We start from the raw sequence: 22,708 nt of genomic DNA on the forward strand, positions 1-22,708 counted from the left end.
AATTTGTTTTCTCACTCTCTCTATTTCCAGTCTTTCTTCCTCTCTTCTCTACCTCTCTACCTATGTTCTTCTTTTGCTAGTTCTTGCTGTTGTTTAACAAACTCTCGTAATTCACTGACTTTTCACTTCAGAAGTTCTCCAATTTCTATCCACTTATGAAAAGTTAATGTTTATGTAGCATAATTATAATTTGTGCACTGTTTGCACTACTATTAAAGTTGTGTGCATATAAGCTTACTTATTTTTGTTCTCACTTTTTTTTTAACTGCTGTTTATTACCGTATAATCCTGGTTGTAGTTCGGCAACTATCAGTAACTTACATTTTAAGTAGCATATATTAACCAAATATACATAGGTGTGATGGGCTGAGAATTCTTCTACAGTTGGTGTTTGTGATTTATTGGTGCTAAATGAACAGCATGCCTTCCACTTGTTTTAATATATTTAAAAGGTATGTACAAAACGTCTTTACACTATGTATATCATAGCTGCGTTTTAAGTACCATACAGTTCTCTTCTTGTCAAAGTCCACTTAGGTTAATTTAATTGCTTTAGAATTCATTTTACAATCAAAACTATTTTTCTGTTTTCATCAAATTAGTATCTGTGTATAATTCATTCACACTGGCTCGTGAGTTACTGCAGTTGTATCTTGAACTCGTCTGCTTTTCATTGAAGTTCACAGAGCCAGGTGTAATAGTTTTAAAACACTCTTTAACAAGGCAACTTATCCTCCTAAAATGTTAGAAAACTGTTAATTTCACTTTAACATATGAACTATTTAGCTATTTACACCTGAAACTCTAAACTTGATTCTTCCTAACTTTTCTCTGACCAAAAGTGTATTTTACTATGCTTTACTTATGGCTTTCTTCCCACACTCTGGTCTTTTATCTAGTTGCTGCTATTTATCCATTTCACAGAGTCATTTTAAGAAATCTCTGTAGCCTTGATATCAATAACTTACAAACACAATTTTCAATAATCATCTGCTTTCTTATTATGGTTGGTTGGTTGATTTGGTGACTTATGGTGCAAAGCAACTCGGTTATCTGCACTAAATCTCTGGTGAAACGTTAAAATTAAGTTAAATTATTACAATTCATAAAATGAAATGAAAGAAAATAAAACACTTTAATTTTTGAATTAAAAACATAAATAGCATTAAATCCCATTTTTACATCTAGTCCACTGCAGTAAGAGAAAAACTATGGTAATACAAGTTGTAAAGGACTTTCTGTAGCATAACTGTAATTACCATAACTCGCTAGGATGACTAACGGGAAAGTTAAAAAAATCAGCATTAGTCACCTGAAGTTGGCCTTTTCAGTCCTGATTTTGAGTTATTTGATGTTATGGCCATTTTCTAATTTCAAATAAAACTAAATGTATTCTGATCCTTAAAAAGGAATCACATTAAAAAAAGGTCTAATGTATAAATTTAAAGAAAAACTTATATGGTATAAAAAAGATAAATGGCCTATAAAAAACTAAAAACATTTCTAAGTTGGACAGTGTCACAATCACCAATAACACTGTCTAATGTTACGGATAAACCTTGTGACATAACATGTTCAAAATGGTCCCATCACTGAGAGTTGTAACGATGCTAAGACAGTAAAATGTGGCTTCTTGTGACCCAAATGTTTCACAGACAATACATTGGTGCATCAGTCCCAGATAAAAGAACATGATAATTAAAAAACTGTGACCAATGCATAATCTAGTTAGAACAACTTTCTCTTTCCAACCTTTATGGAAGCAAAACAGTCCAAGTCCAATAGAGTTTTATTTGGAAAAGCTTGTTTTCACATTGCTCACTCCAAGTCGACTGCCAACTGGCATGCAGCTGCGCCTTAAATACAGGACCATAGTCCATGTATGAAATAGAAACAGCAGCGACAGTGTCAGAGCAGACAGATTTAACTGAAGTGTTGGCAAGCCCATTCCAATGAATAGTCTGGTATCCAGAAAAACTGGATAGGAGTGGATGTTACAGAGAAAAGGGCCAGTCAATAACGAATATCGGCAAGAACAGGGTGAACTGAGTGAAGCAATTCCAGGGCCAGTAGAGAACTAAGCGAGTCAGTATAAATAGTGCACTTTGAGTACTGCTTGGGTTCTATGTAATCCAGGAGAAGACAAATGATGTACAGTTCAGCAGTGAACATAGAAGCTGTAAAGGGGATCCTGCATGCAACCACCAAACCACAACAAACCATGGCAGAGCCCACAGTCACCTGATTTCAAACCATCTGTATAAATAAGAACAGAAGGATGGTTCGAAAGATGTTCAACAAATAACAGACAGCATTTCCAACTGGGAGTGTCTGCTTTGGCAGGATGCTTTGGTAAAGAACAAAGTTTCGAAGAATACAGGAGAGACAGTTGCAAATAAAGGAGGTGCAGATGAAGTTCAGGAGAATTTGTGTATAAGATCTAAAATGGGAAAGTGCAGAAAGCCCTGGTGTAGAGCCAAAGTCTCTGATGATGAACAGGGCCCAGCATCTACAAGGCTGAGGTGCTGACAGAGCCATAGACTTGTGATCAGCAGTCTAGTTTCGATCGAATCAGAGCACGATATATCTTTAGCACAGAACATCGATCCACTCTCCAAGTGGTGGAAGAAAGAACATGGAGAATGTTCAGTGCTCTTGTACATTTGATCAGTAGCTACTTGGTGTGTGGTATAAAGGTCAGCTTATGGTCAAAGGTAAGACCTAAGAACTTTGTCTTGGGGACCACAGGTAGTACAACTTCACTAAGTTCAGGATCAGGATGGATACCTTGTTAGCAGCAAAAGTGCAGGCAATGGGTTTAGAGAGAGAGAAGTTAAAACCGTTTGCTGTGGTCCACTTCAGTAAACGACTGAGGGCAGTCTCTAGCTGCCACTCAATATACCTTATGTTTGATAACTGACATGAGATGTGAAAGTCATCGATATAGAGTCCATTTGCAACAATAAGAGGGAGTTGTTCAGTGACAGCATTAATCTTTATACTGAAAAGTGTGACACTCAAAACACAACCCTGAGAGATTCCAAAATCCTGTAGAAATGAATGGGAAAGTGTTGAACCCACACAAACTTGAAATCTCCTGTCCATTAAAAATTTTTTTAAAAAATGGCAAATAGCCACATAACCCATATATATGGAGATCTCACAACATGCCATACCTCCAAGTTGTATCATAAGCCTTCTCAATGTCAAAGAATACTGATACAAGATGTTGTCGTTTGAGAAAGGCTTCTCTGATGGACATTTCAAGTGGAATCAGGTGGTCAATGGTGTAGTGCTGTTGTCAGAACACATACCGGGTTGATGACAGGTTGTTTGATTCTAGGAATCAAATAAGACAAGCATTAACCATCCTCTCTAAAGTCTTGCAGAGACAGCTGGTTAAAGCAATTGGATAGTAGTTTGAAGGCATCTTGGAATCCTTCCCAGGCTTAGAGAAAGGTAGGACAATAGCCTGGTGCCAGTCATCAGGACAAACATTCTCCTGCCAGATTTAGTTAAAACCAAGCAGAAGAACAGTACGAGAAGCAGGAGATAGATGGCACAGCATTTCATAGTGTACATCATCAAGTCCAACCAATGTACTGCCAGACAGATGATGGGCCAGTTTCAGTTCCACCAGTGTAAAAGGACGATTATAGTCATAGAGGCAATTAGCCCGAAAGAACAGGTGTTTACTCTGCCTGAGTCTTGATGGCTAAGAAGGTGAAGGAAGAAGCAGAAGTGCTAGATACCTGGCAAAAGCTTATATCATACAGTCAGTTACCTCTGCCACACAGTCGTCTATTGATGGCTTACAGACAATGGCAGGATCAAGTTCTGCAAGAGCAGTGAAAGAGGGTCAGTTTGCTTGATCCAGCTTCCACCAGGGCATGCAGGTCAGGTGGCATCGACCACGGCCAATCTCTCTCAAAATTATAGGAAAATGATCACTGCCTTGTAGATTATTGTCAACCCTCCATGTAAAATGGGAGAATAGTGAAGGGGAGCAAATTGAGAGATCAATAGCAGTAAAGGACTGACTAGGTACATGAAAATAAATAGAAGAATGAGTATTGAAAAGAGAAATACTGATTTTGATTCTAGCCCCAAGAATCAATAATGCTTCTTGATTAATAGATAGTAGATAGTGACGCGCATGAATGAATTAACGAGATTCCCACTGTCTCTATCTACTATCTAGCAAAACCACAGCCAAGGGAACGGGCTTGGAGAAATCAGCGTTACTATTAAAAAACGTACGCAAATGTTTTTTAAAAAACATTTAAAAGTGCAAAATTCATTTTCCAAGAAATGAATTGGAAGATGTGGTTCAAATCTACATGCCAGATTAGAACCTTTGAATGAAAGGTGTACTTCCAATTTAACTGTAACAAAAAGGTTGTGATCAGAGAGCATATGCTCTAAAGAGCAACCCCTCCTATCAATATCAGCACTTCTCCAGAGGGGATGATGTCCATTAAAGTCCTCTGGGATTAAAAAGGGAGACAGCAACTGTTTAATGAGAGCATCAAGGTCTGATTGATCATATGTCTCTCCAGGTGACAGGTAGAGAGAACAAACAGTGATGGTATGGCCCAAGGAAACACGGATGGATACGGCCTCCAAGGGTGTGTTGAGTGACAAAGACAGGGTGGGCACGTGCTGATCAATTAATAGTACCACTCCTTCATACACTCATCCATCACACAGCCTGTCATTTCTGTACAAAGAAAACTGCCAAAAGGTGACTGCACTGGCAGGTTTCAGAAATGTTTCCTGTAAGGAGGGACATACAGGATGGGAGGAAGCAATCAGTGTTTTGATGTCATCCAGATTAGAACATAAACCTCGACAGTTCCATTGTATCAAAATGGCCATTTTTATTTCTGTGTAGGTGAATTGGGTGGAGAGCCCTTCTGTTTATAACTAAGTCTTTTTCTTTATTGTCTTTATTCAAAGGAGGTCTTTCAACCTCCATAGGTCCTGCCCTAGGTCAACTGGGCAAATCTTAGTTGTCGGAAGAGGATTCCAGCGACCGAGGACATGAACGAATGATCATTTTGCATCTTGGGGTGGGGTGGGGGGAGAAGATGTACCCAAGGAAATGCCTGTACCCAGAAACAAAGGAAGTGGAACTTGGAGTTTGCTGTAATGTATGTTAGAGGCAGAGATGAGTGTTGACATTGATTCATCAACTTTTTTAACCATGTTGGTCAAAAGACTTTGGATTAGGTTTGAGAATGATTCTTTCAGAGGCACAGAGAGATCCATCTGCACTTCCATGAAGTGGTGCACAGCAACTTTCAAGCCTCAGGGCAAGTAATGTTTTGAATCATTTTCAAATGCTGCACCTCTTTTTTCTTCCAACCATTTAGGAAAGAACAAAAGTAGGATGGGTGAGAGTCATTGCAGTTGATTAATGAGGGTCTGTTTCACACTCATAGGCATCATGGTCCTTGCCACTGCAATGAGCACATGCCAAAGAACCATGACATGATGTCTTCGAGCAACCTAACCACTGACACTGGAGACATCTGAGAGAGTATGGAATGTATGGCCATACCTTGCAATTAAGATAACCTGTCTTGATGATGGCAGGTGGACATGGTGATGTAAATGTTAGTTTGAGGACATTGGTTGGTATCATAATTACATCTTTACGAATGGAGATACGCCTCACTGTAGAAACTCCTTGGGTTGAGAAACCAGTGTGAATCTCTGACTTGGGGATGTTCTTCAAATCCCTCTCAACAATAGCTCCTTGTGACAAATTCAAAGTAGTATGAGGCATTACCTCAATAGGTATATCCCCAATTTTCTTTGAATGCAAAGGGAGTTCACTGTGTTGAGATGTGGATGTTTCCAGCAATATGTTACCAAAGCAAAGCTTCTTTACTGACTTTGGAGAGCAAGTCCTTCTAGTCCCATCTGAATGAAAAAGGGAGACATTTGCCCTAAAGGTTTCTGTGAAACAGAATGTAGTATAAAAAAAATGAGGTGCAGGTGTTATGGATGTTGAAGATTGCTGCTCAGAATCTTCAAGATGTGGTTGTTTACCTACGGACTAATTTTCACTATTTTATTTAAGTTTTTATTTGGAGGATCCATAAAAAAAAAAAAAATTTTTGTTGCTCACTGACCCCCCTCCACCATTGAGCCTTACAAGGGGATGCACTACAATGTAAAACAAGAACACTGCAGCAATGCCAGGGTTTCATGAGCACTATACCGAAACACCAGCATCATACAATGTCCACAACACCTGTTAAGAACATCCAACACTGGTACTTGTCTGACCCTAGCCTAAGAGTGGGTAACTGCAATATTGTTACATATGCACATGTTTTTCATTTTAGTAAAAATACTTTGTTTATATATTTAAGAGTAATACTTTTTCTTTAAATCACAAGAAACTAAAGTGCCAAAGATGTTAGAAAATAATACATTTCATGAACTCTCTTAAGACTTGTTACTTTTTTTTTCAATTTTGATTTGGTACTTTTTATTTTAGTGAGTATGTGTTTATTTTTTTTTCTACTATTATCACTGGAGTGCCAATAAACCTTTCAATTTTAACCAGTTTGATTAAACAAATGGGCATATTGTGAACTTTTCAACAAACAATTTCAATCAATCACAAGACTTCAGATGAAAGAAAAGTATTTGAAATAGAAATTTGAAGCAGATTTGCTATCTTTTGTATTACAACAGAAATGTTTTTGCCACTTTCTTTCCCACAACTATACCAACTGCACACACATAGGCCACCAAAAATACATCTTAATTCACTAAATTTATTTTCTGTTGCTGTGATCCTCCTATTGAAGATGCCACATGTGACCTCTGGCTTAGTAAGTCACAATCTTTTGTTTTTTTCTTAGGCACTGAGATGTTCACAAGAGTCCTCTTGTAAAAGTTCAGTTACAGTTCTTAGATTAAACATTATCCAATTTTTATTTTATTCTTCTTATTTCTCATTACCTTTTTCAAACAAAGCCCAGGTTTTGTTTGTTTTTCTTTTTATTAACATACAGTAGGAATGAATATGTAGAACACAACCATAAAACTTGCTAACATCATCTCTTAAAAATATGATAGTAAAATGCACTATTACCAATATATGAGTTATATATAAAACTATATGCTCATGTCAAGTTTTGAATACAATGTAATTTAAGTATATTTCAGTCTTGATACTTTCTTTCGAATTAGGGCTATGTTTATATCCATTAATTTCTCTTTTATTAATTACAAAAGCAAATGCAAAATTTTCTGATACAAAATTAACCTATTTATAACAAGGTTAAAAACATATAAAATTTTTATCATAACATAAATTTTGAAATAAAATGTGATAAAAATTGATATTTATAATTTCCTGTTGCTAACTTTTTATAATCTAATAGGCTACAGTCAAAATATAATTTTATGTTGTGTGTTCAATGTACTAATGTGCATGTCTGATAACAAAACTTGAATTGTAATCTACATTTCACTAAATCTGTTTATTAATATGAATTGCATGTGTGTTATAATTTCTATCAAAACAAACATTTTGAAATATGCATATCAATTACGTTATAGCTTTTGTGTTTATATGTATTTCATGTAATAGATACCTAGAATAATAGCATGTAGATGCAGCTATTTCCTTAGCATTTGTATTATTCCTCACACTGTTGTTTTCTGTTTTAATTAAATGACGTTCTTCCCTGCTTAGGTGTTAAGAAATGGTGTCAGTTTTTTTTATTTTAATACTTTTACAGTGCACAAACCTAATGTCAAAAATATGATAATACTTTTTATATTATACAATTACTTAATATAAAGTGTCTGAAAGAAGTTATTTTTATTCAAATCATCTAGAAATAGAACTGTTGTCTTTAAAGCAGCAAACATTACATGACAATAAGGAAAGCAATTTTCTAACCCTATCAATGACTTTTCTAACATGAAATCATTCACTCATATTTATTTACAAAAACTTGCCCCAGGTGATATTAAATATTTGCATAATAGAGGAAATGGAAGTGAGATGGTACTATAAGAAAACATTATAAACTTCTTTAAAAAGTGTCACAATATTATTTCTAGTCTTTATTTATCTGAAGAGAAGCACACCTGTCTATCATTTAATGTCCATCTAATATTCATTTTGTTGTTTTTCAACTTTTTATAATGTTCTGACAATTGAATACATTGCAGGTCCTTAAGATTTTACTACATTAGTGAAAATCATGGTTTCAAAAATTTAACACACCTTTGTTACTTGACGCACACCTTCTCCTGCTTTAATTCTCACTGGACTAAACGTTGGTAATCTTGGGGAATTGTCATTGATGTCGTTTAAATAAACACTCAGACTAACAGGAGAACTAGCTCCATGCCCTGGTGTACTTCCAATTTGTCTTGCAATCACCTAAAATAATAAAACATTTAATATGTTATTTAAATATTTGATTTCAAAAAGCACAGTCAAAATATGTTAAAATCATCTTTCCATTCTTGTGACATACTTCTTACAATTATTTTTTCAGCTCTGAAGTTCAAAATATTATAAATAAATAAGAGCAAAAATAAAAGAAACAATTGTGAACAATACCTTTATCATATAAGAAGCAACACTTTATTCAGCATTTGTGTATATATAAGAGATTTTTTAAGTACAACTATGTTGATAAAATCCTGCATTTCTTATTATAGAATAAAATTTCAAACAAACTTTAAAAAACTTTCATTGCAACATTTAATGAATAAGTGAAGAAAGAATATTGAAAGTTCAAGAGCTTGTTACTGTATTTAGATAGCTATGAACTAACAACTTTAAATAAATATTTTTATTCTTCTCAACATTTTGGATTAATCCCTTTTGTTGTTACTGAAGACTACAGAAATAGGTGTATCCTTCAAACCAGATATTATAATCTCTTGATGGAGACGAGTAGTTAAAAGTTCATCCACAAAGGGTATAATCCACAAAATAGTGTTTCGATGTACTGGTTTTTCTTTTTCTTTGCCACTTGTTAGAATTTTGAGTCAACAATATGGAATGTCTTAGTAATAAAAATATGGTGATAACCACTAGACAACAGAAGTTTCATCCTGGCTTGTGTCTTATCATTCACGATTTTGCAGTTTTTTCCAATTCTTTTAAGTTCACTAATAATAACACTGTTTAGTACCTAGTGGATAGTTTTTGTCATTTGGGAATGATTTATCGGTTTACTGCCCTTCACATCAGCTTGACCTCAGTTTAATACTTTTCATCTTGAGTTGTCAAAGTTTTCAATGGTTTTCTCCATTACTTCAACACTGTATTTGACATTTTAACTAGTTGCATCTCTTGGGCAAATCATCCACAATTTCAAATCCCACTTAATATCAACACAGTATTCAAGAAGGGACATGTATGGCACGGTGATTAGACTGCTCAATTCTCAATCTGGTGGTCATGAATTTGAATTCCCATTACTGTACATGCTTGTTCAATATGGCTGTCACCTGGGGTGGTCTGCCCCCTCGCACCTCTCTTAGTACACCACTGGAACCTTAATCTTAACTAATTTTTGGGTTTACCAGTATATTTTTATAAACAAAGAATTTTTAAACCCAGCTTAATGTTAATTTTCACAATAAAAGTTTTATTTTTATTAAAATTATAAATTTTACAAACAAAATGTTAAATATTTGATAGAAGTTACATCAAAAGCCTAATGTTTTTTTTATGTTTTAGTTATCAGTTTGTTGAGCACAGCTAACTGTTGCAGCTGAGATTCCAAGTCTTGTTTACTTGACACTGTGACTCTGCATATGAGGCACATGTGTAAAGTGATCAGATATATTGAATTTGACAAAGCTGAAGTGAAGGAATCATTCTTGGGCATGGAATGGACATAAACCTGTGCCATGGTCAAGGATATGACAATGCTGCAACTATGGCTTGAATTCATGGTGGTGTTCAGTCAGAGATCGGAGAGATTAATCCCAAGGCTTTGTTTGTGCCTTGTGCAAATCATTCTCTGCACATTTGCAGAGTGCACTCATTTGGAAGCATTTATTCATGTGTGATTTTTTTGGAACCTTGGAGAGAGTCTATTCCTTCTTATCAGTCTCACCTCATCAATGAGAAATGCTGATCTATGCATGACAGACAAAAGACTTTCCAAAACAAGATGGAGTGCTTATTTATGATGTTGTGAACCTAATAAAGGCAAATTTTAAAAAGCTGACCTCAACTCTTTATTTACTTTGCAATCTCAAAGAAAATGTGGACATAAGAGGATCAGCTCCAATTTTACTGTCTGCTATATGTGATTTCTCTTTTTTGAGTTACCTTTCTCTCTGGTGTGAAGTCCTGGAAGAAATTAATCTCACACAAAAGCATTTGCAAACATTTGGAATTGGCCTGAAAAAACGTGTATTGTGAAGCTCCAAGCTCTAAAACTGCTTCTTGAAGGTTAGCATAACGAAATTGTGGAGAGAGTCATTCATTATGTAACTATAAAGTGTGAGAGAAAGGGCATTTCTGTAGAGAGAAGAGGAAGAATAAATCTTCGAAAAAGGATGCCAGGAGAGATGGTAAAGGATGCTGGTCTTACAATGCCAAAGGAAGTAAAAAGGGCTATGTTTAAATATCTTGATCACTTTCATCAAGAATTAGAGATTCATTATAAGGCAATGGATCAAATTCTGTCAATCTTTGCTATTATTTAGCCAAACACTTTGGGATTGTTGCAACAAAAGAATACATCAAAAGTATATTCCAAATTTGACTCAGATTTTCGATGAATTCTTTGATGAAAGTATCATTGTGAAAACTGGATGACTTCAGAGGAATTTGGAAGCTCCCAAAATAAGCATTAAAGAGGCAAAGAAATGGACTGCATCACGGTTTCTGGAGGTTATTGTGAAATGAGAATTTTGTTAATCTCTGCCTAGCTTTTCACCATATTTGAGATTCTTTTTGACTGTCTGTGTGTCTGTTGTTTCATAGAAGTTTTTCCAAATTGAAATTTTAAAAAAAATTCTTTCCCCCAACCATGAGTAAGACAAGATTAGCAAATCTGGCTTTACTTTCAATTAAACATGAATATACAAAGAAGGTGTGAATTTTGATGGAAGTCACTGATCAATTTGCAAAAATTAAGGCTCAAAAGCAGGGACTGTGATTCCTCTTTATTTACCTTTTAAGATTAGGCTGAGTGTTGATTCTGGATTTCCTGTGATTTTTTGCATAAAATAAAATGGAGTATTACCTGTTCCCTGAAATTTTAATGTCCTGCATTTTCCTTATTTCCAGTTTGCTTATAACAATATTGTACTGTTTAAAAATCTACTTAAAAATAATATATTTTATTGTATGTTTAAATTTTAAAATTATTTATGGAGGGGGTTGCATGCCAAAGAAAGGATCTACTGCAGGTGCAATACTTTATGTATGCCCCTGTAAAGTCCTAAAGGAAAAACAAACAAAAGTACTTGTGCATCTGTGATTCTTGATTAACAAAGTTCAAGGAAATTTCTTCTATTAAGACATATTTTATGTTTTAGGGATGAAGTTCTCATTTCACAGAATCACTCCGTTTGAGTACACTCACACATCACCTTGAATGGGACCTAGTTTCTAAGAGAACTCTGGCTTCATACACATTATCAAGACAGTAGAATCTCCTTTTCTTATACATATTTTCATCTTTTCATAGATGTCTCTTTCAAGGGTTTGGTTCTCTTTTAATGAACTAAGGTTGTTCTAGACACTTCATCTTCTACACATAGCTCAACATGAAATGGGTTTTCAATTTGGTTTGTTTATTGGATTTTTTCCCTTTTGAATATTTAGTAACTTATTTACTCTGTTATATTTTCTTTTATTTATAGCATTGGACAAATAATGTACTGATATCCACACTACCCATGCTTCTTAAACCTTATTTTCTTGGAAAGTATAATTAGCAACACTTTTAAGTGTGGCCACTTTTTATCCACCCCCTTTATATATGAAACTTTGTGTTTGAGTTGATTCATCAAGCTGGGACTCACTCAAGTTACATACACCTCAGTAACTGTCCTAGATAAAATTAAACCCTTTGCACCAGTGCTTCATGAGAGGGTAACAACCTCTGGAAGTGGATAGAGAAAGTCATTTTATGTTTGGTGATTCAACAGGTGTCTTTTCCACCTCCATGTGTATCCACTTGCATGCTATTCAAGGCATTGAATGTAAGATTGCCATTCTTCATATAATACCTCTTTCTTAGTCTATATAGTATTAAAATTGCACTACGCTGGAGTTGTAGATCCCATTGTCAGTTCTCCCTTGATCGTTTTGATTCTTCCTGGTTGCTTACTGACTGGGAAGATTATTGTGAGATGTAGTTGTATGGGGCCATAATCTCATGAGCATATCCAATCATTGCCTACTACTAGTCTATCTCTTCAAGTCTTCCACTGCCTGTACAGGGCAATAATATTGTGATCTGGCCTTAACTACATTATATCTCCACCTATAAATATATACTACATTATCATCAATTTTTGTACATTATTTAAAGGATTGTGCAGATAAAGAGATACTCTGCTGAGAAGAAAGCATTTTATAAGTATTCTCATGCAGTTCATTCTCTTATGATATTGGTCTTCTCCCATTAATACAGTTCTTTGAATGCACTTTGTTTCTGGACTCCCTTCAACAATGGTTTATCAAATTTTGAAATTTTGTTGACTAGGTTGTTCACTTCCTTCCTGAAACCCAAAATTTAGTGAATGCATTGTTGTTATGACTCTCTCCTATTTCTTTATTCATATCAACATAGATAACCTTCTCTTTCGTATTTGAAGTTTAAAATTTTAGAACTAAAATAACTTTCACACAAGTAATTATCTCTGAAATATATTTCCAACAATATCTCCTTAAATGGAAAATATGTGGTTGCTAATAGTACTACAACTATGAAATATGAAGTATAGTAGAAAAGTAAAAATTCTTTGAGTGCTTCTGATACAAGCACAGTAAGTCCTGTTGATACATAGGAAAATGGAGAACTTTGATTAGGTTCATCCATTCTGCATTTCACCAAGGACTTCAATATTTTAGTCACATGTTTATTGACTGAATGAAAGAGAATAAACAAGAGAAGGCTTTGTATGTCAGAACTAGCTAATTTAATTTTTAATTCTAAAACTATGATAATTTTTCTACAAATACAGAGCAAATAGTAGTTTCACAAATCAAAGTACACAGTTAAATATATACGTATATATTTGATTAATATCAAGCTTGAATTTCTATAACATTATGAAGAAATCCTTTACTTGTGTGTTATGACTGATATTTCACCATGCAAATTTTTATTATGAAGACAATAAACCTGCAGAATCAAACCTGTACTGGATAATTATAGTAATACCATAGTTACTGTACTGAAAATTGTGGCAATCGTTTTAGTTAAACATATTAGTTTGTTTTCAAATTTATATTTTTTTAAAGGTTGCCTTATCACATTTTGAGCAAAAACAAAGAAAGGTAATGAGTATAAAGATTTTCTTAGGTTTCAAAGGTTTCACTGACAGATCTGTTAGTGTTTTTATTGCACTAAAGGAAAAAGATATATAATGATATATATAAGTATATCCCTCTAAGGTTAGAATACATTTTCAGAAATGTCAGTGATTCTTTAAATACATCTTAAAAGATTCTCCCATCTTTATTCTTAACTCCAAATCTCTCAGAAAAAATGTACTTGTAATGCTATATAATGTAAATTTTTAGGGAGATTTTTAATCAAATATTGATATCTCAAAACTTTTAGGAATATGAATTTATTTTGTGTGTTACACTGCTGATAATTAGTTCTTACCAAATTTTCAGTTGAGGGGGAAATATACTCTTCAAAACAAGAAACGCAAAAGGGATATTTTTATTATTTTAAAGAGAAATATATGTAATAACGTTACCAGCTCAGAGTATGTGATGTTACACGTGTTAAGGCACTGATTGTCAGACCAAAATGACAATAAATGTTGTGCACTTTGAAAATGGAGGAAAACATTGGATTTTTCGCCCAAATGCATTCGTGTCCAATAAATTTGTTTGGGAGATCTGCATGTTCTGCAAGGGCAACATGTGCTAAATCCCTATAAAAGTGACAGGTAGGTCAGTGTTAAGCCACCGACACGCAATACAGTTACGTCAAGACTGACTGAAGCACAACTCAACAATGCCATTGGTCGCTTGGAAGCAGGCAAATCTCGATCAGATGTTGCCAGAGCTGTGAATGTCCACCTAAGCACCATCACAAGGCTATGGAATTGTCACCAACAACATGGATCAACTCGTGACCGTCCACGATCTGGCAGACCTTGTGTGACCACGCCCGCACAAGATCGCAACATCCGGGTTACGTCACCTTCGGGATAGGACCACCACTGCGACGTCTACTGCCTCAACCATACCAGGGCTGCGTAGGATTTCTGATCAGACCGTACGCAACCATCTACAAGATGCAGGAATCCGACCTCGACGTCCAGTCAGAGGCGTCAAGCACGGTTGCAGTGGACTCGGGCACATCGGTTATGGCCTCATCAATGATGGAGGCATGTTTGGTTCAGCGATGAATCACGTTTTATGCTTCGTAGGCAGGATGGAAGGACCTGTGTTTACCGTCACCGAGGTGAACGTTCTGCAGCAAACTGTGTGCAGGAAGTTGACAGATTTGGTGGTGGCAGCGTCATGATGTGGGCTGCCATTGCCTACAATGACAGAACAGACCTTTTGCATATTTGAGGGAATCTTACGGCTCAATGATACATCGACGAGATTCTTAGGCCCTATGTGCAACACATCATGGTGAACGTCAACGACGTTTTTTCAACATGACAACGCCCGTCCTCACACAGCCCGACTCACCACTGTCTTCTTGAGACACCACAACATCAATGTTCTTCCCTGGCCCTCCAGATTACCAGATTGAAATCCCATGGAACATCTTTGGGACGAGTTGGACCGACGTCTGCGACGGCGACAACCTCAACCGCAGACTCTACCTCAGCTTGCAGCAGCTTTGCAGGCTGAGTGGACAGCCATTCCACAGGATGTGGTTCGTCATCTCATCACTTCCATGGGCAGGAGATGCCAAGCAGTTATTGATGCTCAAGGGGAATACTCATTATTGACGTTGAGTGACGTTAAACTTCAACTAGTGAGCGTGGACTTCGCCTTTGCAGACTTTGGATGTTCAGCAGTGAATGTGCAAAGTTACACACATGTCATACAGAACTACCTGGAATAAACTTGTTAACAATTTGTCTCAAATTTTGCCTTTTGCATTTCTTTTTTTGAAGAGTATATGTTGAATGCTACAAGATAAAAGCTGAGTGACACATTTGTTCTTAATAGCTAGAGTAGGATAATGCTTGACTCTTGGACTCATAAAGTGGCATAAGAAAGTAGAAATATTTTATTTATATGAAAACTGAACTGAAGTACTGAAATTTTCTACCTGAAATGTATACTTGCTTGGATTTGGAGGGTCTCTATCCAATTCAGCCTCGTTGACTATAAGATATCCATTACTATTCACACGAAAAGCACTGGCTGTTAACTCAAATGTGTAATCAATGGGTGGCTCATCTGATGCCTATGGTTAAAGGTAATTTTCAAATTTTTATTGTTATGTAAATGTCATATTATATATAATTATAGACCTTAACATTTTACAAAAAATTTTGTATTGCTTGTTTTATAACATTGTGAAGAACAAAGATTACAAAATAAAGCAACCTTAAATTTCAAAACTTTCTATAGTTTATGTAAAAATGCACTATCTTATTTTCATGAGCAATATTTGTATTAATTCACAGCTTTAAAATTTGAAAACATTTCACTGTGATATATTTTAAAGAAATATTTGAACTTCTTAATTACTGATTCTTGTGTCTTCCAGCTTTATTTTAAAACCTTCCTACAAAATTTTTGTTTTATAAAAATGCAAATGTTATCCTTTTTTGATCTGAAAAATACTGTATGCGATCTCATAACATTTATGATCACTAGCATGAAATAAGAATAACATAACTTTTAACAAATTCTTTAAATTCTTAAAGAATTTAATTTCATTAAACTTGATAAATATGCAGAATAATTCATGCTTGTAATAACTCCAGCAATAAAACAAGTTATTCCCACTTTTTCAAAAGCCCACACAAACAATCATTGGAAACATACACCTCATTCATTCACTCATTCTAGAACACAGACACAAAAGGTGACAGTTTATAGTTACACTGGACACTTACCATTGGAACTAACATAAAAAAAATTCATGCACAAATAAAAAGACACATTAAACTACTCAAGGAAACTAATTGGATTGTCTTCTGCAACCAGCATTGATGTTGTATGGGACAACCCAAACGTTTTTCTGGAAAAAAATTCAAATCCTTAATGGCAGAAAGTAACAATAATAACACGTTCCCACATATCAAATACAATATTACAAGCAAAACTGACATAGAAAAGGCAGACCTTTTAGTAGATTGCTTCCAAGAATCATTTAAAGACTTAACTACTTCTCCCACATTTAATAAAAGCAACTGTAAAATAATAGACAACCATGTAAAACAAAAATATCCAGAGTTATATACACCATTTTTCCTTGTTAACAACCTTGACTCTCAGTGGCAGTAATGACATTTTAAACCATAAAGCTACCAAAGGTGAACTTATAGCCTACATAAAAACATTAAAAATCTCAGCTCCTAGACATGATGGAAACAGAAATATCATCCTTACAAAAGCATAAGACATCTTTCTCAACCACCTAGTCAAACTCACAAACCTTTTTATAATAGCTTGATGTTTTCCTGACATGTGGGGAAATGCAGCTATAACATTTATTCCTAAAAATTCAACTAAAAGTAGTTCTAACCCCAATAACTTTAGACCTACCAATTTGCTGAGTTGTTTAGGTAAATTAGTTGTTCCAAAATTACTTGTTCTTTTGTGAAGAAAATATCCTGCTTTTTAAACCAGTATGCTAACAACATTGTTGTTTTAAGCATCTCAAGAAAGCTGCTAATAGCCAGAGGTGAAGTTCAAAAATCTCTCTATGTTATTAGAGACTGGTGCAATGTGTGATGGGTTATACCATCAAAACCAAAGGAAATATTTGCCAAAGCAGTTTAAATAAACATTTCAAAATTCAAAGAAAAAATATAATTTCCCTCCCAAACTGCCTAAGTTTAAGGAGGAAATGAATGATTAGCAAATAAAATCAACAAAAAACTTGAAACAAAGTACAGAAGATATCTAATCTATAATGTATCTCTTACAACCACAAGCAGGGAGAAAAAATAGGTTTATGAGAGAGAGATGGTATTAGGAAAAAGTGGCAAATGGTTCCACTGGGGCCTGGGTAAGGGGATATAAAACCATATTAAAGTTCTAGTCAAACAAGAGAGCCAGAAGAGGGAAGTAATTAATTAGGAAGAACCAGAATAAAGTGGAAAGAACAATGAATCAATACATAGAACTATGGCAAAAAAAGCAAAAGTAGTTAATAGGAAATCTCATTGCATTTGATGGTAGAAACCAAGAGTCTATGGTTGGACAATAATGCAAGTGAGGCCAGATGGTGGATAATAGCAGAATGGTTTGATGAAAGTGGACAGTGGTTAAAAAAAAAACATTTTATTTCAAAAGGAGAGGAAAAATGCAATACAAATGGAACAAAAGAAAGACTAAGGGCACACATGAAGAGAGACAGATGAGGTTAGAGCAAGATATCGAAGGAAATGCCCTGGATGCCATCAGTAAAGAAAAGGAAATCAAGAATGAGCAAATCAAAAAGAGCTACAAACAAGATATAACAAGAAATGTCATGAATCAATACTACAAAGAGACATGGAAGAAGACATATTTACAGAAAGAGACATACATGTCTAGTCCTATTCAAGAAAGAAGAAGGGAAGTTCAATGTTGAGAAGAATGGAGGAAACTCTAATCACTAGCATGCCAAAATAGGAACAGATCCTATAAAACCCCTACAAATGGAGAGATAACTATGGAAAGAATCCTATCTGGTAAAGAGAGTTGATTTTCCATCAAATTCATAACCCCTGAGACATAACAGGCTTTTAAATAAGTCCAAAACGAGTGGACCTAAAAACAGAAAATCCAAAGAGTGTAAATAAAGGTTCCTGAAGCAATTCCTATCCTTACAACCATAGAATTGCCAGAACAGATCATAACTATTGATCCATGATAAAAGGTAAAATATGGGAAACTATCTGAAGGCATGAAGTAATCCAGTGATGTGCTCCAAATTATAAGAAATACACCAGCCATGAAATGGAAATACTGATTGAGAGGGGGCAGTGGGATGCAGATCATACTGCTGGCATAATCCAGCCACCAAAGACAAATCCTTAATAAGATAAAGCAGCAGCACAAAAGAGGACAGATTATCACGAGATTTTCTATTGATCCATCGAAGAAACTTCCTGTGAGATTGGCCAAAATGATAAGACATTCTAGATGCATGAAAAATCCTAAAAGAAAATAGAACATTTCATGCACAAAGTATAGAATAATAAGAGTCGAGGAAACAAGGTGCTTTATGTCTAACATATGAATGGGGAAAGCTCAGCCCAAATTAGTCAAGAACTGAAAAAATTCAAGGTGGACTAAGTATTGAGTCAGAATCAGGTATGACCTGGTAAACTTGATTAGCTACCCCCAGACAATTCACCCTTTGGAGGAGAAGTGACGTGGGCAGGAAAGAGACCTCCTGAGAAAAGGCAAAGAGAAGCCAGTCATCTGAGCAATAATAAAACATAGTGCAATAATGTAGATGTAGTGAACAAACACTCCCATGACTCCATTGAAAATATGAACAGCAAAGCAATACCAAATATAATAGCTTGAAAATGGTACACCAGATCCCCATGAATGAGATGAAGAAAACAGTAAAAGGTTAGACAATTACAGTACATAGAATGGTTTCCAAGATATTGACCTTAGCATTAACAAAGCAGAAGAAAAATGAACAACAGAAAGGAGGAAACCCCTCCATTACCCTTCCAAACAGTGGTTGAGAAAGGCAAGATCAATAATGGAATATTAGTCTTTGTTCTTCAGAGGGACTCCAAGGAGATAAACATAAAACACTGGTGAGAGGCAAAGAGCTTCCTTAATAGCTTTTAGCTTCTGAAATATCTTGTACTTAAGTGCTGAGATGCAGAAAATTCTGAGGATCAGAAAAAGAGGACAGAGGAGAAAGAGACAAAAAGTAAAGAAAAAGGCTGCAAGTACGAGACTAAATAATCCATTGATTGGCTGCAAAAGAGGTTCAACTGTGTCAACTAGTAGCAAAAGGAAGAAGTCACCAACAGGATATGTGATGGCTATACTGACCCAAGGGGAGGGGGAAGGTGAGAGGTGGATAGTTCATGAGGTTGATGAATGGAAATAGCTTAAAAAGTTGTGAGACACATGAAATCAAGTAGAAAAGAGAGGACTGGTGTTAAGTTGTTTTGGTATGAATCTTCAAAATATTAAAACCCTCTCCAACCCAAATACTTAATGATGATAAAAAGGAATGAGATAAAGTTCAGAAAAGTAATAATGTAGAAGCTGAACAGTAAAGAGAAGAATATCACATCACAGAAGGTCCCAATAGCAGGGGAACCAAGTATGAATAAAACAGAAAACAAAACCCTGGACAAAGTATTGTAAGGAGCAGACTGCAGATCTTTAGAAAACCTATCAAGATCATGGTGCATGGCTTCATGTAAGAGAGAAAATGATGAAGATGGGTTATAAAAAAAGGTGCAAACAGAAAATATGAACACTAGAGACTGTTAGTGGAGACAGGGGTCAGCTTTCTATGTGAATAGAAGATAGAAGGGTCTCTTGGAATTGAGCATCCAAAATAGGAAAGCCATGGCAAATGCATTTTATAGATAAGAAGCACAAGCCATTTGAGGGTAGGAATGACACTTATCCAAGAATTTGTCAATATGAATATATGTCTAGAGAAGAATAAAAATTAAATAGTCTCAGTGTGAAAGTCACGTGTGATAAAGAATGGGAAAAACTAGAAGACTTAGGAGTAAGGAACAAATCTACAAAAAGGTTTGGAGGAAAATTGCCCTTAATGGAAAAAATGAAGCCTTATGCAAACCTGGGAGGTAGAAATACCAGTTAAAGCAGTAATCTTTGTTGTTGAGTTCAAGAAAAGAGGAGAATGAACTTCAAATGTAGGAAAAGAGAGATGAGACAAAGCATTAAAACATCACCAGAACCTTGGGTGTAGATAGCAGTCATAGTCATTATCACTTGAGCAATTCATGTAATTGTAGAAATTCTTCAGATTAACGTTTTTTATGTAGTTAATTGAAAAAGAAATTAAATAAAGCTAAAAGGAAACCAGTTTAAGATAAAACTAGAAAGAGGTAGCATAAATCTCACAAAATTGAACAAAGTTAAATTCAAAGTAACATAATTATTAAAGCCAGTGCTGAGAATAAGAACAGAGAAAATTTTGAGTGCAAATATTTACACAGATCTACAGCACATGCAGAATGTGTAACCCTACTGCAGCCATCTCAAGCAGGAGATAGCTCAAGGCAAAGCCTTGCACAAAGTCTCAACAGAAGTTGCACAAGCAATAACTACTGTGTGCCATGCAGGGCTCAAAATTAGTGGAGCCCTAAGAGTCAATCCCCTAAAAATTGTTTGCTAGGGTCCCTAAAAATTGTCTCCTAGATAGCCCACATAACCCTTTAGAATCAAAAGAGCCATTTAGAGTTTGACTCCATACAGATTTAAATAAGCATTTCTTAACTAAGCAGAACTTATGACAAATTATGAATGGACCTTCCCAGCTTTACAAATACTCAATCATTTACAGTCCAGAAACATCTTCACTATGATTGCCGATGCTATGAATGTTTAGCTCAAACGTATGTTAGTTGGGCTGATGTACAATGTGTACAGCACATACAGTCTATTATGCCTAATAAGCAGTGTATACATGCAACATTTCTGTGAGTGAGGTGAATAGAAAATCAAACTTTCTAACCTCCCCTGGTTATCTTTCAGACTTCATCTGGACCTGAAAGTTTTCAAACCAGAATACCTACTGAGAAATTTTGTAATAAATGTCAGGTATAAATTGAGACAGTGAGAAGATGGAGACGGAAAACAGGAAGTTTATTGAAAGAAAGAGAGGTTAAAACTGAAATCAAAGAAGACTGCTCACTGTATATGAAGGCTTGAATATAAAAGGCAGTTGTTGATATTGACAAAGTAGGCTGCAGATGTGAAAACCTCAAGGAACTGGACTGTACCAAGAATATCCAGTTCAAAGTTGACATGAGTTGTATAAATAAGAGTAATAATGAAGTCTGAAGTAATTGGCTCAATAATTCTTGATGGTGACAAATACATCTAAAACTAGCAGAGAGAGTAAAATTTATGGCAAAAATTAAATAGCATTGGTTAAATTAATGCATAAAAATGTAATTTAAATTTTGCATAAAGAATATGAAGTAGAGCAATCCTTCTCAGGGCAGGGATCTTAAGATTCAATGAAAATAATTTTGCAGTGGGGTAAATAGAAGTACCCCAAGACAACTCACTTTCACTGATCAAGCACTGAATATTATACCTGATCAGCACCTGAATTATTAAAAGTTACTGGATATAATGAAGTTTTTCTCCTACTTTTATTTATTTTCCTGAAAAATGACTATATAGCTTGGGGTTTAAATGGGTTGACGGTTACATGCCATTTGTTGTACCAATCTGATACTGTACTGAGTGATATTTGGACCTTAAATATCACATACTGAGACACAAGCATATAGTTTAATGAAGCAAATGGGATGTTGTTGAGAAAGAGGTTGTACAATTTTGGAGTTAACATTGGTCTTGGGGATATCGGCTTTGAATGAGAAAGCCCTGGAGGTTGCATTGATACTAATTTTAACTATTGTATTGTTAAAAATGTTGAATATTCAACCTATAGTATGGATGGGTACATGACTAGCAATTAGTTTGCAGCAAAATATGTTGCACCATACTGAATCAAAAGCTTTTTGGACGTTTGGAAAGGTAGTTATGGTTGTATGCTTTCTATTGAAACTGTAATAAATTGTTTTGGTAAGCATAGAGGGATGATCAGTAATTTGTCTTAATTTTATGCCTGAATTCTGTACCTTGCTAATAACATTGCTAGTTTCTAGAGAGGCATTTAACAAACTCATGATTAACTTCTCCTCCAACTTACCAAGGGTGTTTAGCAAGTCAATTGTTTTCTAGCTGCTGGAATTAGCTATTTTTTGTGTGAATTACCTTAATAATAGCTGCTTTTCAAATAGATGGGTAATATCCTGATAGTTATAACAAATGAGAATTTGTTACTATGTTGGTTGGGATTTTGATGGATAAGATTTTCAGATTTAGTTGTTAATTACATGTTCTTCTGGGGTTTTGAATTTTATTTTCTTAAGGTTAATTTTGATTTCTGCTAAAGTTGTAAAGCAGATAAACAAATTGTTAGATCCAGATATCTGTGAAATATAAATCTAGAAGTTTGGTGAAATATGTGCAGTTATTTACCTTGTTGAAATAGTGTGTCAAAGTAGATGAGATTTGGGATTACAAAGGTACCTTTAAAATATTTGGCAAAAAGTTCAGACTGTTGGT

The 22,708-nt window shown here is 35.1% G+C and overlaps 1 protein-coding gene across 6 annotated transcripts in view; it reads right to left on the reverse strand.

The window, feature by feature from the left end:
- Cad99C (cadherin 99C) overlaps positions 1-22,708 on the reverse strand; it is a 243,147-nt gene that overhangs the window by 142,452 nt on the left and 77,987 nt on the right. For all 6 annotated transcript variants that reach the window (XR_013029256.1, XM_076505837.1, XM_076505839.1 and 3 more), the window contains 2 exons: positions 15,498-15,635; positions 8,261-8,419 (listed from right to left, as the gene is read on the reverse strand). Coding sequence is in view for 5 of the 6 variants with exons in the window: in XM_076505837.1 (XP_076361952.1) it covers positions 8,261-8,419; positions 15,498-15,635 (297 nt within the window). In the remaining variant the exon portion in view is untranslated. The remainder of the gene's footprint in view (positions 1-8,260; positions 8,420-15,497; positions 15,636-22,708) is intronic.

The sequence above is a fragment of the Tachypleus tridentatus genome, chromosome 6 (assembly GCF_004210375.1).
Source record: "Tachypleus tridentatus isolate NWPU-2018 chromosome 6, ASM421037v1, whole genome shotgun sequence".
NCBI classification, from domain to species: Eukaryota; Metazoa; Arthropoda; class Merostomata; order Xiphosura; family Limulidae; genus Tachypleus; species Tachypleus tridentatus.